The 13,504-nt window shown below is 36.0% G+C and overlaps 1 protein-coding gene and 1 non-coding gene across 3 annotated transcripts; both read right to left on the bottom strand.

Annotated features, from left to right (window-relative positions):
- Nucleotides 1-1,547: 1,547 nt before the first annotated feature.
- Dhfr (dihydrofolate reductase) lies at nt 1,548-10,507 on the bottom strand. 2 transcript variants are annotated; one of them, XM_069847490.1, is made up of 5 exons: nt 10,008-10,217; nt 6,998-7,153; nt 4,286-4,409; nt 4,096-4,208; nt 1,548-2,598 (listed from the first exon to the last, which is right to left on the bottom strand). In XM_069847490.1, the coding sequence occupies exons 1-5, from the start codon at nt 10,142-10,144 to the stop codon at nt 2,514-2,516; spliced, it is 615 nt and encodes a 204-aa protein (XP_069703591.1). In that variant the 5' UTR covers nt 10,145-10,217; the 3' UTR covers nt 1,548-2,513. The 2 variants fall into 2 exon arrangements, with proteins under 2 accessions (XP_069703591.1, XP_069703592.1); XM_069847491.1 differs by lacking the exon at nt 10,008-10,217 and adding an exon at nt 10,350-10,507 and having other exon boundaries at nt 1,556-2,598.
- TRNAS-GCU (transfer RNA serine (anticodon GCU)) lies at nt 1,808-1,880 on the bottom strand. Its single transcript has one exon. It is a non-coding gene; the product is annotated as a tRNA-Ser (tRNA).
- Nucleotides 10,508-13,504: the final 2,997 nt, after the last annotated feature.

Consider the following 13,504-nt stretch of genomic DNA (forward strand, 5'->3'; position numbering starts at 1 on the left):
GCCAGTCTCCCACTGAGCATCACCGAAGTCTCTTAAGTCCTGTCTGCAGCATGGTAGGTAAGTATGTCATATTATCGTCTTCTTGGTATAGCTATGTACCCTCATGTTCTTCCACTCCACTTCAATTTAATTGAAAATGACAAGGCTTATTAGTCAGCCACATAGCAGTCCTACAGCATCCTCACATCTTCATGATCTACAAGTTAGCTTCGCAATTACTCCTCAGTTCTTTACTACTCCATATTCCTACAGTCCCTATTTATTTACAATTACACTACAATCATGTTACTGTACTATATAAAACATAATAATCTTGGTTACTCTATTTCTTACTTTACATCTGTCTATATGACCTCTTTGTCCCTACTGATATCTATCTAGGCAAATCCTACTTTTAGGTCATCTACTCTTACCATATTTATATCTGTACTACTCTTTTCCCACTATTTAAATAAAATCATCATGACCTACTCCTAAGACTTAATCACTATTCACCCATATTTCACTGCATACTTCTTAACTAATCATTTAATCCACTAACACACCATTTTCTTAGATTATAAGATGGTTTATCCTTCCTACTCCCCACTCGATTTTCACTATCTGATTTACTTACCTTATCTGTACTTCCTATTCTTACCCCTAATCCTCCTTTTTTCACCTCATCCTCTTTCTTGTGCTCCTTAACCTTTACGAGCTGTTGACTCACATTGCTTTTATTTCTCTCGCTGACACCATAAACATCTCCGTTATTGCTCTCACTTACTTGAGATCAATTACAGATACAAATGTGCTACTAATCATCCCATACAAGACGACTCAGCATATAAACAAATACACGTGTCTAAAGCCCTTACTATTGGCTGCAGAGCAAAGAACCTTTTATAGCACCTAGAACGCGATGTTGATTAATTCCCTGTCTGAAGGCACAACTTGTTACATATTTGCGAAATAATAATAGGAAATTTGCTGTTCTTCTAAACATGAGAAGGAAATACGATACATGAAGTAGTTGAAAAACTAATAAAGGCAGTCAAGAAAGAATGTGATTTGTGGGTGGAGTTGAGCACAGACCACTGGCAATAAGATGTAATAACAAGAAGGTTGTGTAATTTATTTATGGCTACGTCATCACTCGAAACTCTGACCCAAACATGGAAATGAAAAAAAGTGGTCGGTCAATGAGTTTCTGCTACTGTTTGCTCCTTGTATGGTATTAGAACACTGTGTCGTTGCTATGCCATGTTAAATTGCATGTTGTTAACATCTTGCTACATATGTGTATTAGTGTAGGCTATAATGGCTGAGCCAGTTGCTGGTAATTCATAACTCAAACATTATAAGGGAAAACTCTTTAGAGGTAGTCCATTACCCGACTGAAAGCTTCATAATGAACATAAGTACAATTGCCTTACTGGAAGCTTCATAATGAATATAAGTACAATTACCTTACTGGAAGCTTCATAATGAACATAAGTACAATTACCTTACTGGAAGCTTCATAATGAATATAAGTACATTCTTATAAAAATGTATTTAAGTGTTATGTTAGGTTGTTACTTTAAACTAATTTTTTATTATGTCACATCATCTGTCATTGCTCCACATGTCTCATTTTCCATCGCAAACATAGGACCAATCAATGGCTGGGGCATGGAAGGCTTTTGCATTACCTATGTTTGTTGACATGCGGAGTCTTCTTGTATGGATTGAGGATTAATGTTCAATTACCTGTCTTCAAACTTCATGAAATAAAATAGGATTTAGTAAACAGTTAAAAGGTATGAATAATTTCAAGGAAAAATTGTTCCGGGGCCGGGTATCGATCCCAGGACCCTTCGCTTAGCGTGCGAATGCTCTACCGACTGAGCTACCCCAGAAACTATACACGACACCGTCACAATTTTTCCTTTATATCCACACAACTCACATGAGCTGACAAGACGCCAGAACTCAACTATGAGTGCACACAAATGCTGTGTAACTTAAATTGTGGCTTTCTGTTAACGTACCTCCAGTAATGAATGTATTATACAAATCTGGCTTTCAGGTAGTAGCTCCTTGTAAAGCAGGTTTGAATAATTTCAAGGAAAAATTGTTCTGGGGCCGGGTATCGATCCCGGGACCCTTCGCTTAGCGCGCAAATGCTCTACCGACTGAGCTACCCCAGGAACTATACACGACACCATCACAATTTTTCCTTTATATCCACACAATTCACATGAGCTGACAAGACGCCAGAACTCAACTATGAGTGCACACAAATGCTGTGTGACTTAAATTGTGGCTTTCTGTTAACGTACCTCCAGTAACGAATGTATTATACAAATCTGGCTTTCAGGTAGTAGCTCCCTGTAAAGCAGGTTTGAATAATTTCAAGGAAAAATTGTTCTGGTATTGTTAAAAGGTATGTCACAAAAGTTAGTTTTTTTATTTAAGAACATTTTTCAATAAAGGAGTAATGGAAGTATGAGTTTGGCAGGGATTAGTCCATACAAATCTCATAACCTTTGCTATTTATCTATCACTCTCTGGTATACCTGATACTTGTACGTGATACCATCCTCCTCTTGTATATCTTCACTCACTGCAGAGTCCCTGTGAAATAAATATCACGCAAGATATATTAGTGACTAATTTTACATTTAATTACATGTACTTATGTCACATGCAAGTACCTAATCAATTACAATTATTAATCAATCTTTAACCTCTGGTTGAGGTTCTGGCTGATATGTAGGCCTACATCTATTATCAGGCAGTACATCTCACTTGACAATATGTGTCAGAGGAAGAACAATTGTTTGTATGCTTCTGAAGTTTGACTAGTGTAATATGTACCTATGTCGGCAATGTATGCAATGGTGGGGGGAAAGGAACTGGCCTCCTTACCCGCTTAGCTTTGGCCTAGTTGCCTCATAAGTGGTGCCTTCTTGATATCACTTGTGAGGTTCAGACCTGTCTTCAGACAGTTGACAAAATAACAACAATCAATGTTTGGAGTTAAATACAAAATACATAACTCTTATCACTGAAATTATTTCTTCTGGCAGGGTAAGTGTTTCATATTAGAGCATTTTTCTACTATGAAAAAAGATAAAGTAAATGTTTATAAATAATATGTTTTCTAGAATGTCCATTTGCTTTCTTGCTTCCAAGCATTATCATAGATTGGTCCACTGTTATTTAAGGCTCTAAAATGTGAAGGTGTTTTCTATCCTTGACAGAGTTATTATAATGAATGCAATTTGCTTATTTTAAAAATTCCTATTGTATAGAGGTGGTCACTAAGCCTTCACGTTCTGTTAATACAAAAGGGGTAATAGCATTTTTTCTCAAAATTTCTGGTATATAATGCAGTTATTCATTACTGTTGTTTAGTCAACTGTCCGACAACCTCACAAGTGACATCAATAAGGCATCACTTATGAGACAACTAAGCCAGGAGATAGTGGGGTAGAAAGCTGTTCCTTTCCTCCTCCATTACATACATCGCTGACTAGATACATATTACACTAGACAAAATTGGTTTGATGACTTAATATTTCAAGTTGCTTGCCCATTTAATGCCCAAATTTCTCTTTTCTACCAAATTCTGTTAACTGAAGATTAGTGCACAGGTTTCTACCTGCTTTATTTTGTATTATCTCAATATGTAATAGATGGGAAAAACTTTGACCTATTGTGGTGCAAACAGCCTGATAGTGAAAATCTGACATCTATTATTAGGAATATTATTATCATATAGTCCGCTTTCACTCCTCTGTGATAATGCAAAGAGATCCATTCATAATTTAAGAGTAAGATTCCAGATATTTCCGACGAAACTTTCGAATCCATTTTTTAACACATTTTGTAGAATTTTGATTATGCAAATAAGTTTCCACTAGAAAAATTTTCTGCTTAATACTGAACCGAATCATTATGTTAAAATGGTACTATTATACAGTCATGCGTTGCTTTACTTTGAAAGTGACTCAGTTTTACAGCAAGAGTGTGATGTAAGTGCCAATAACTCACTGCATCAGTGGGTGCTTTACCCACTCTCAAATTATAAATTGATCTCCCTGAATATCAAGTAATGTCTCAACTCACCGCACAATCTTGAAACTGTCCTCTGGAATCTCTGGGAAGAATGCATCACATTCGAAGGTCTTGAGCACTCTGGTGAGGTACACACGGTGGCAGAAGGGCGAAGTCAGTGCTTCCTGGGCACAGTAAGAAACTCTGTCAAGCATTCGATTTTGCTTTACCACACCACAGAAATGTACTTTTATTCACGCACCTTGTACACAGAGCTGCCCCCTATCACCCACACATTTTCGGTGAGATTTCCAAGGGACTCCTCCTGCAGACAACTGAGTGCATCCTCTAGTGACCTTCTGACCAGTACATCATCTCCCAATTCCCTGCAATACAAATGTAACATTTCTACTCTTACATGAAGTAGCATAGTTTTGAACACAGATACGAAAAAATATTTATGAAAGAGTTGTGTCAAATAAAAGTAAAGAATTGTTAAGACGCAGCAGAAATTGAATAAAGGAAATAATATCATTCTCACTGAATATATTCCCATAAAAAACGTGGACAATATCAATGGTAGCTCTGGAATAACTCAGCTACTACAGAGCTATAGATCTACCAATATTTCTTATAATCATGGATCTATTATTTGTATTATGTATTATGTTGTGTGTGTATGTGTATATATACACAGGGACAGATAAAACTCTTTTTTCACGAGCCATCACATTTTATCCAAATATGCAATGAGAAAATCATTCGAGCTAAGTTAAAGCTACATTTACTCAATATATTAATTAATATACGAGAATACAAGACTTTACACACTCGAACTTCTTTCTACGAACGCTTTTGTTAACACTATGCATTAGTCACAGCAAAATAAAAGAAATCGAAATCTTCAAATTTTTTAACTTAATAAAATAATGTGTGGACTTCGGTCCTGCGTTCATAGACATCTATGACGTAGTGCAGAGGGTAGCCATTAGAGGGAACCCAAGAGTTGGAGCTTAATCTGAGACGATTCTAACCGGCGTCGGAGTTGTATCCGGTGTGGCTTAGTGGATAAAGCATCAGCACGTAGAGCTGAAAACCCGGGTTCAAATCCCGGCGCCGGAGAGAATTTTTCTCCGTTCCATTACTTTTTCATCGTATGATGACGCAGAATATCTGCATGGAAATATCATATGTACTTCGGTACATTAAAATAATAATATATATGATATGCGTAGATCACTTCGTGATTTAAGACGGTGCTTATTCCGTCGGATCCCGGCCAACTAGTCACTCATATCGAGTGCACCTCAGCACATGTGTGGACTTCGGTCCTGCGTTCATAGACATCTATGACGTAGTGCAGAGGGTGGCCACTAGAGAGAACTCAAGAGCTGGAGCTTAATCTGAGACGATTCTAACCGGCGTCGGAGTTGTATCCGGTGTGGCTTAGTGGATAAAGCATCAGCACGTAGAGCTGAAAACCCGGGTTCAAATCCCGGCGCCGGAGAGAATTTTTCTCCGTTCCATTACTCTTTCATCGTATGATGACGCAGAATATCTGCATGGAAATATCATATGTACTTCGGTACATTAAAATAATAATATATATGATATGCGTAGATCACTTCGTGATTTAAGACGGCGCTTATTCCGTCGGATCCCGGTCAACTAGTCACTCATATCGAGTCCACCTCAGCACATGTGTGGACTTCGGTCCTGCGTTCATAGACATCTATGACGTAGTGCAGAGGGTGGCCACTAGAGGGAACTCAAGAGCTGGAGCTTAATCTGAGACGATTCTAACCGGCGTCGGAGTTGTATCCGGTGTGGCTTAGTGGATAAAGCATCAGCACGTAGAGCTGAAAACCCGGGTTCAAATCCCGGCGCCGGAGAGAATTTTTCTCCGTTCCATTACTCTTTCATCGTTTAATAAAATAAACTCAGATGCCACATAAAAATTTTTAGGCACCATAGCAACCAGGCACCCAGGATTTGTCTACCTCTGTCTATATATATCCCTCCTGAAACCAATGGGTATTAGGTTAAATCAATTGCAAAATGTACCCAATCACCTCACCATAAAATTTCACATGAACTAGTGATTTCATTAAAATTTAGATTTAAAGAATTTTATAATAGAAGACATTATAATGGAAAGTGCAGGTGTTATAGAGAAAATCCAGAATTCAATTCAAGCCTCTGATGAAGCTTACTGTCTCACACGTAGCTGTGTGGTCTAAGGTATCATGCCTTGGGTTAGCAATATGGATCGAGTGTTGATTCAAGTCCTTGAGGGGGGGAAAAAAATTTTCTCATGAAATTTCGGCCACCCAGCATTGTGATAAGTAGCAAAATCCAGTTTGTAAGCCAACTATAACAGCTGGGAGGATCATTGTGTGACAACATGTTACTCCCATATGGTTAGATGATCTTTCACATCTGTTAAGGCATATGTTTTTAATTAAGCTTATTTCTTTACACCTCTGCTGATCAGAGACAGCAATATTAGTTGGAGAATTCAGAGAACATTATATAAAGTATTTATTCCCACATTATTACATATTGATGGCTTATGTCCACTTTCTCTAATATTTGGAAAACCCTGAAAGAAATGTTTTCTGTTGCATACATCTTATAGGAATAATACATTCAAATATAACTGTTATATTACCTAATAATGCTCCATATAACACAATACAATACTTATGCAGAATGAAGATTTAGCTTCATATTATCAGTATATCACCATATCTCAATTTTAACCAGAAATGGACATATACAATATCTGTCCTCTTCTAAGCCATCGATATGGAATCGAAACATGGACACTCTCATAGAGAGTAGGTTTAAATGCTATGATTAATTGCTTGGAAAGGAAAATTCTCAGAAAGATATTTGGTCTGACACCATACCAGCAAGTAACAAACGATATTCATATTATTACCAAATTAGTAATTTATTAGCCAATACTCACTGTATATGTCGTGAAAGTACAATATTCAGACGTCCAGCCAGAGGACGGTTTTTGGCTGGAATGGACTCCCAGGTCTTCCTCCCCATAATGACTGCATTCTTCTTCTGAGGGTCTTGTGTGTGTTTGGTCAGCTTCGCGAAATGGGCCATCTCTTTCCTGCAAACAGGCAATATGACAAAGTTACAACTACAGTAAAAGCTTGTTAATATGCTCCTGCTTATAACGCTACCCCATTCTTTATACGATTCCTGGATATTTCATATATAATCCTCCATAATTTTGCCCTCTCGTAATGCTTTCAAATCCATCCCATTTGTAACGCTTTTTCGGATGAGAAATTACTAAAAAATTCTGTATAACTTGCGAAACTTGTAATGTTTTAAAAACATTTATTTTATTTTTTATTTTACTTGGTTATTTAACGACGCTGTATCAATTACGAGGTTATTTAGTGTCGATGGGATTGATGATAACGAGATGATATTTGGCGAGATGAGGCCGAGAATTCGCCATAGATTACCTGACATTTGCCTTACGGTTGGAGAAAACCTCGGAAAAAACCCAACCAGGTAATCAGCCCAAGCAGGAATCAAACCCGCGCCCAAACGCAACTCCAGATCGGCAGGCAAGCGCCTTAGCCGACTGAGCTACACCGGTGGCTTTAAAAGCATGGGAAAGAAATATGTTGTTGTGGCTGTACTGAGGATCATTGCACCACAAGTGCAAGAAAGAAATTTCACCCTCTGCATTGTCGGAAGTTGCACTTATCCGTACTTTCCTTCGTATGAAAGAATTTTAACACTCAAAATTCTTCCTATCAATATATTCCTTAATTTCTGTAAAATTTAGTCATTCTTTGAATTCTGTGGAGTGTTGACTTGTTCCACATCTTAAAGCTTCATTGCTCATGTAAGATCTATGGAATATAATGAATGAACGAACAAACGAATGAATGAATGAATGAATGAATGAATGAATGAATGAATGAATGAATGAATGAATGAATGAATGAATGTGCAGTAAATATGATAGTGAAAAATGGCAAAGCGGAAATCTCTGTCTGTAAGTGAAAAATTACATTAGTGTTGCTCCTAGTGGTGTATCAAGTGAAGTTATCTGTAGTTACGTGAATCACACAGAAAATGTTATCATTCATATAGCAGTACAAACACACGGCAACCAACAGTCAAAGAATTTTTTCATATGAAATAAGGTCATATTTGCATTTCGCACTGCAACTAACGCACAATAAAATATGTTTCCTATGAAGTGGTGTCTAAATTGTTTTACCCATTTCATAAATCATTTCCTGTCTATAGAGCTGTCCCACTTATAATGCTTTAAGGCCACAGTCTCTTGACGAGCATATTAATGGAGTTCCACTGTATTGAAATTCAGCTTTCATTGATATGCTTGTACTACAACCATAAACACTTTGCACAATTTTATGTTTTATAATTATGTATTACCTCTGAATGAGGTTCTGGCTGATACCTACATTTTATTATCAGGCAGTATAATTATCTCATTTGACGATATGTGTCAAGAGGAAGAATAATTGTTGCATACATCTCAGGTATGATTAATGTAATATGTTACTAGTCAGCGATGAATTCAATGGATGGGAAAAAGAAAGTGGTCACCCTACCCCATTATCTCCTGGCTTAATTGCCTAAGTAATGAGTGATGCCTTATTGTATTGTATTTATTTACATTCCACATCACTTCACAGCTAGAATATGGAATATGTAAAAAGTCTTAATTATAGTCACAATCTCGTTGAAATAGATAGGCAACAGAAGAGTTTTACAGATACCGAAGAGTTTTACAATACTTATACTAATACAATACAAGGGGTTATTATCAATACTTAATACGAAACAGAAATATTCATGCAGCATTGTTGAATGTCATAAATTCACCTGCAGAATATAAGGCCTGGGTACTTCTTTAATTTGGCCCTAAATAATCTTATGTTTTGAGTTTCATTTTTTATATACATAGGGAGCTATTAAAAATTTTTACTGCCATATAACGCACTCCTTTTTGATAGCATGGTAGATTTGCCGATGGAGTATGAAAGTCATTTTTTGATGAGTATTTATCCATTAACTATTGAATTAGTTACAAAGTTTTCAAGATTACATACGAGGAAGTTTATTAATGGAAAAATATACTGATAAACCACGGGAATTATTTGTAGTTTTTTTTTTATGGATCTATACGATTCCCTAGATTTGGCATCTACTATTATTCTAATTACTCTTTTTTTTTTTTTTGTAGTAGTAGGAATATACTGTTACAATCTCTAGAATTTCCCCAGAATATTATTCCAAAACTCATTATCGAGTGGAAGTATGCAAAGTAAGTTATATGGTTTTTAAGGTACTGACACGGCCGCCGACAGAATTTATGGGCCCCTATGCAATACTGTACTCGGATCCCCATTGAAAAAAGTAGCAATTACAAGTTACCAGTTATTCTAACCATAATAATTATTTGCAAAATAAATAAAAGGTAACCCCATACACAGATACAAACTTAAAAATATACACTTTTATTACATTGGAAACTTTTAGCAAAACTTCACATTAGCACAATATATTATATTCATAAAACATTATTCCTAAACACCTGTAATTTCTAACTTGCAGTCTAACATCAACAAACAACTCTCCTTGATTTCATTGATGCAAAATCATCAATTATATCACCAAAATTTAAAGACCTAGCAAGATCGCTCTCCAGACTAAGGAGGTCAAGGTTACTCAATCGTTCTTGACATATTGTTTATCTGAATACACTTTGAAATAACAGGAAACAAAGTGTTGTTGGCTGTGTTTATAAATGTAAATGTAGGCTTAGCTGAGGTAAGTTAGATAATCCTATATTGGTAAACTACTATTCATTCTTGGAAGATAGAATTTCAGCAACACCCCTTGTAAAATATTTGAAGTTGTGAACTTCTAACACACACACTTATTTGTTAATTACATTTTGTTTTACTAACACTTTAAATCCTTCATTAAGGCATCTGGGGTCCGGCATCTGTAAAAACTGCAACCAAATGGATATAAAGAAAAATAATGATAATCGGTATTTTTTTAATTCCTTAATTATCGATATCGTATAAACTAGCAAAACCATCAATGTGTACCATGCTAATTACTACATGAACACGTCATTCTCTAAATTTGAAGTCTTTCTCGTTAGCCACGGTATACCAGACATGACATGGGCACATTCGTCGATAGCTAAGTAACAGGAGGCCAAGGACTGTAACAAGGTTAGGGTGGTTAGATAAGGTTGGGACATGAGCAAATTTAACATGAAAATCAATATATCTACACACCGTAATCTCCATGGCAAATCACCGTTAAGACCAATGCCCATATTCTCACTTACAGCAACAATAATGTTTAATTTGAGATTCATTTTGACTTCAAAAATACCGTACACAAAACTACCACAAACGATGGAATGGATCAAATAAACGCGGGGCCGTCATCAGCAATGTTGCCAACTCTCAAAATAAATGGCACTAGACCGATTCTTACAAATAAATTCCAGAAAAACGCCAAACCATGCTAAGGATTATATCATCATCATCCCTGATCACAATATAATGATTAGGAATACAATCCTTCAAAAATCTCACTCGGCCGGGTTTGAGTCTGCGCATTTTAGTTCCAATCGCCAGCATTGCAATCAAGTAATCACTGAAACACTGAGAATGAACCCATGAAAGTTAAAGCACTTTATTCAGCTGTGGAATCTTCTGAGGTCAGGGTTAGATTGCCTTCCTTCTCCGAAAGAAAAAAAAATATTACAGCTATGGACATGGTAACGGTGGTAACCTTTTTCATTTCATTTCATTTATTGTATTCCATAGATCTTACATTAGCAATGAAGCTTTAAGATGTGGAACAAGTCTACATTTTACAAGATTACAATTTTTTGGCGAGCTGTAGTGAGAAGAGGCCGAGGGTTCGCTAACAGATTACCTGACATTTGCCTTATGGTTGGGGAAACCCTCGGAAAAAAACCCAACCAGGTAATCAGACAAAAGGAGATGAAGTGAAGTGAGGCCGAGGACTCGCCATAGGCCACCTGGCATCTGCCCCACGGCTGGGGAAAACCTCGGAAGAAACTAACCAATCAGACCAAATGGTGGATCCAACCCAAGCCCGAGCGCAGCTCCGGATCAGCAGGCCAGCGAGTCTGCCAACTGAGCTACATTGGTGGCTCTACTAAAAATATACAGTATACAGCCAATCATATTATTAAATTTACAAATCCAAACGATTATTTAACAGTTGAACTAAAAATATAATACATAGCAAGTAAGTTAATTCAATTTAAAAGCAGTTCAATCAGTTGAGATATACATAAATTGATAATACATATTATCATGCAAATTAGTTCAAATTACAAGCAAATATGATTTATTCCTTCAACAATAATAAGTACATTGTTCAGAGTTTGCTGACTGTTGACACTTCCATTTTTATCCTACAATGCATGTTTATGACTTGGTTAATATTAAAAGAGTCCTAAATTAAATTTGTCTTATTCTCTTCATTTATACAGCATTAAAAGGAATATGCAATATTGCCACTGAAGACAGTTTTACTCAGTTGTGACTGTCTTGACATTGTAACCTATTATGAATCTGGGTTTACACTTCTAACGATAATAATTCATATTTTAATTACATCTGTTACAAACTTTATCACTCTAATGAGTCAAGATTTGTTTAATATGAAAAGTTTTTCCTAATTTCAATTTCTCCTATTCCCTTCCAACACTTTATTCAACTGTGAATGTTCTGAATCGTGACCATGGTTAATTCATCTCCCTCTCCAAAAGGAATTCTTTCTTTCAATGGCATTTTCATTGGTGGACTAAATAAGTTTCTTATTCCTTTCAGCAGAACCAGTCTTAACCTTAAGCGAAATTTGTTTTGGGTTCTTAATTGTATGTATGTATGTATTTATTAGCCGTCAGAATACAAGGATTCATGGCATCGTCAGATAACAATTACATGTTAATACAGTAGTATAATAGTAATGTAAACAAATACAATAGTAATGACAACAATTATAATTACAACATAGTAATAATCACTTTCTAACATTGTATATTTTATTATAATGACAATCTTGGCAGTTTGACTTGTGACCAGCGTGCTTCTACCAGGTACATGAAGAGGAAGGTAAGGAGCAGTAAACAGGGAAAACAACAGCAATCAATAACAGTATGTAAAATATAGATTGTTACATTTATTTTGAAAATTCTTATACAAACGTTTCTTTACTTTGAATGTAAAAACCCTAATAAATTTTTAGGTAGGAAATAGAATTCCCACGCCATAGCTTCGTGATTTAAAACGACATGTCTTGGACTAGAGATACAGAATGAGCGCTGATTCGAGTTTTCACCATAGAAGAAATTTCGGTCAATGTATTTACAAAAAGTAGTAACATCTGATTTTGCAAGCTGCTATAATGGCTGGAGTGATCATCATACTATCCACATGTTACCCCACACTGGTTGGATGACCGTTCACATCTCTTGGGACATGTGGACATGAAGCCAGCACTCGACTGGTAGATCTTCACTCTTCATGGACTATTGCGCAAAGGATTTGTTTTTCATTTTTGGAAAGAGAACAATCAAAGTTATATTTTATGAAAATGTGTCAAGGCGGTTAGGATATTTGGTACAGTTTACAAAGCCATTATTTTCGCATACATGAAGAATTATTATCTTAAATGTATTAATACTGGTACACTATAAGATGGTAATACACACTCTTCAGAAGGGTGGAAGAAGACGGGTAAAAAAACAAATGTGGTAACAGAATATCAGTGACCATTTTGGCGTACCGGTAATAATTCAGAAAATGAAAGCTCCATAGAAAATACACATAACAGTAATTGATTGTTGATAACACTTAAATGCTGAAAATCTATCCAACGTTCTACATGAAAGTCTCTTAAAACGGATGTTATAAAAGATATGCATATATTTATTTATGCTGTAACGTCACGAAATGCTCAAGTACAAAAAGGTTGAAAGAAAAGAAAATGAGTCTTTTCTAATGCAGACATAGCATTAAGGGAAGTATAACTTGATGGTACAGAATTTAACATTGCTTTGATTTTAAAAACGTCTAATATTTAACATGTCACAAGAATTTAAAAATTGGCACCAGATAATTGAGGGGCTTAGTGAAAAGATGTCCATACGACAAAAACTGAATTTTGTAGGAGAAGCATTTATTCAATCGAGATTCCCTCTCTTCAAGTGAAGAAGAGGCATTTATGAATGTTTGCCATGTCCGGTAGACATATGCCACAAGACTGAAAGTTCATAAAAGAGGCTCTAGAAACTGGTGGTAAAAATAACATATTGGCAACACTGTCCCTGGGCTGAACGAATGAGAAGGTGTCTACATCTGGTGTCATACATTTTTTATTCAGACAGTTGAATGTATATTAGCGC

Source organism: Periplaneta americana, chromosome 15 (genome assembly GCF_040183065.1).
Source record: "Periplaneta americana isolate PAMFEO1 chromosome 15, P.americana_PAMFEO1_priV1, whole genome shotgun sequence".
NCBI classification, from domain to species: Eukaryota; Metazoa; Arthropoda; class Insecta; order Blattodea; family Blattidae; genus Periplaneta; species Periplaneta americana.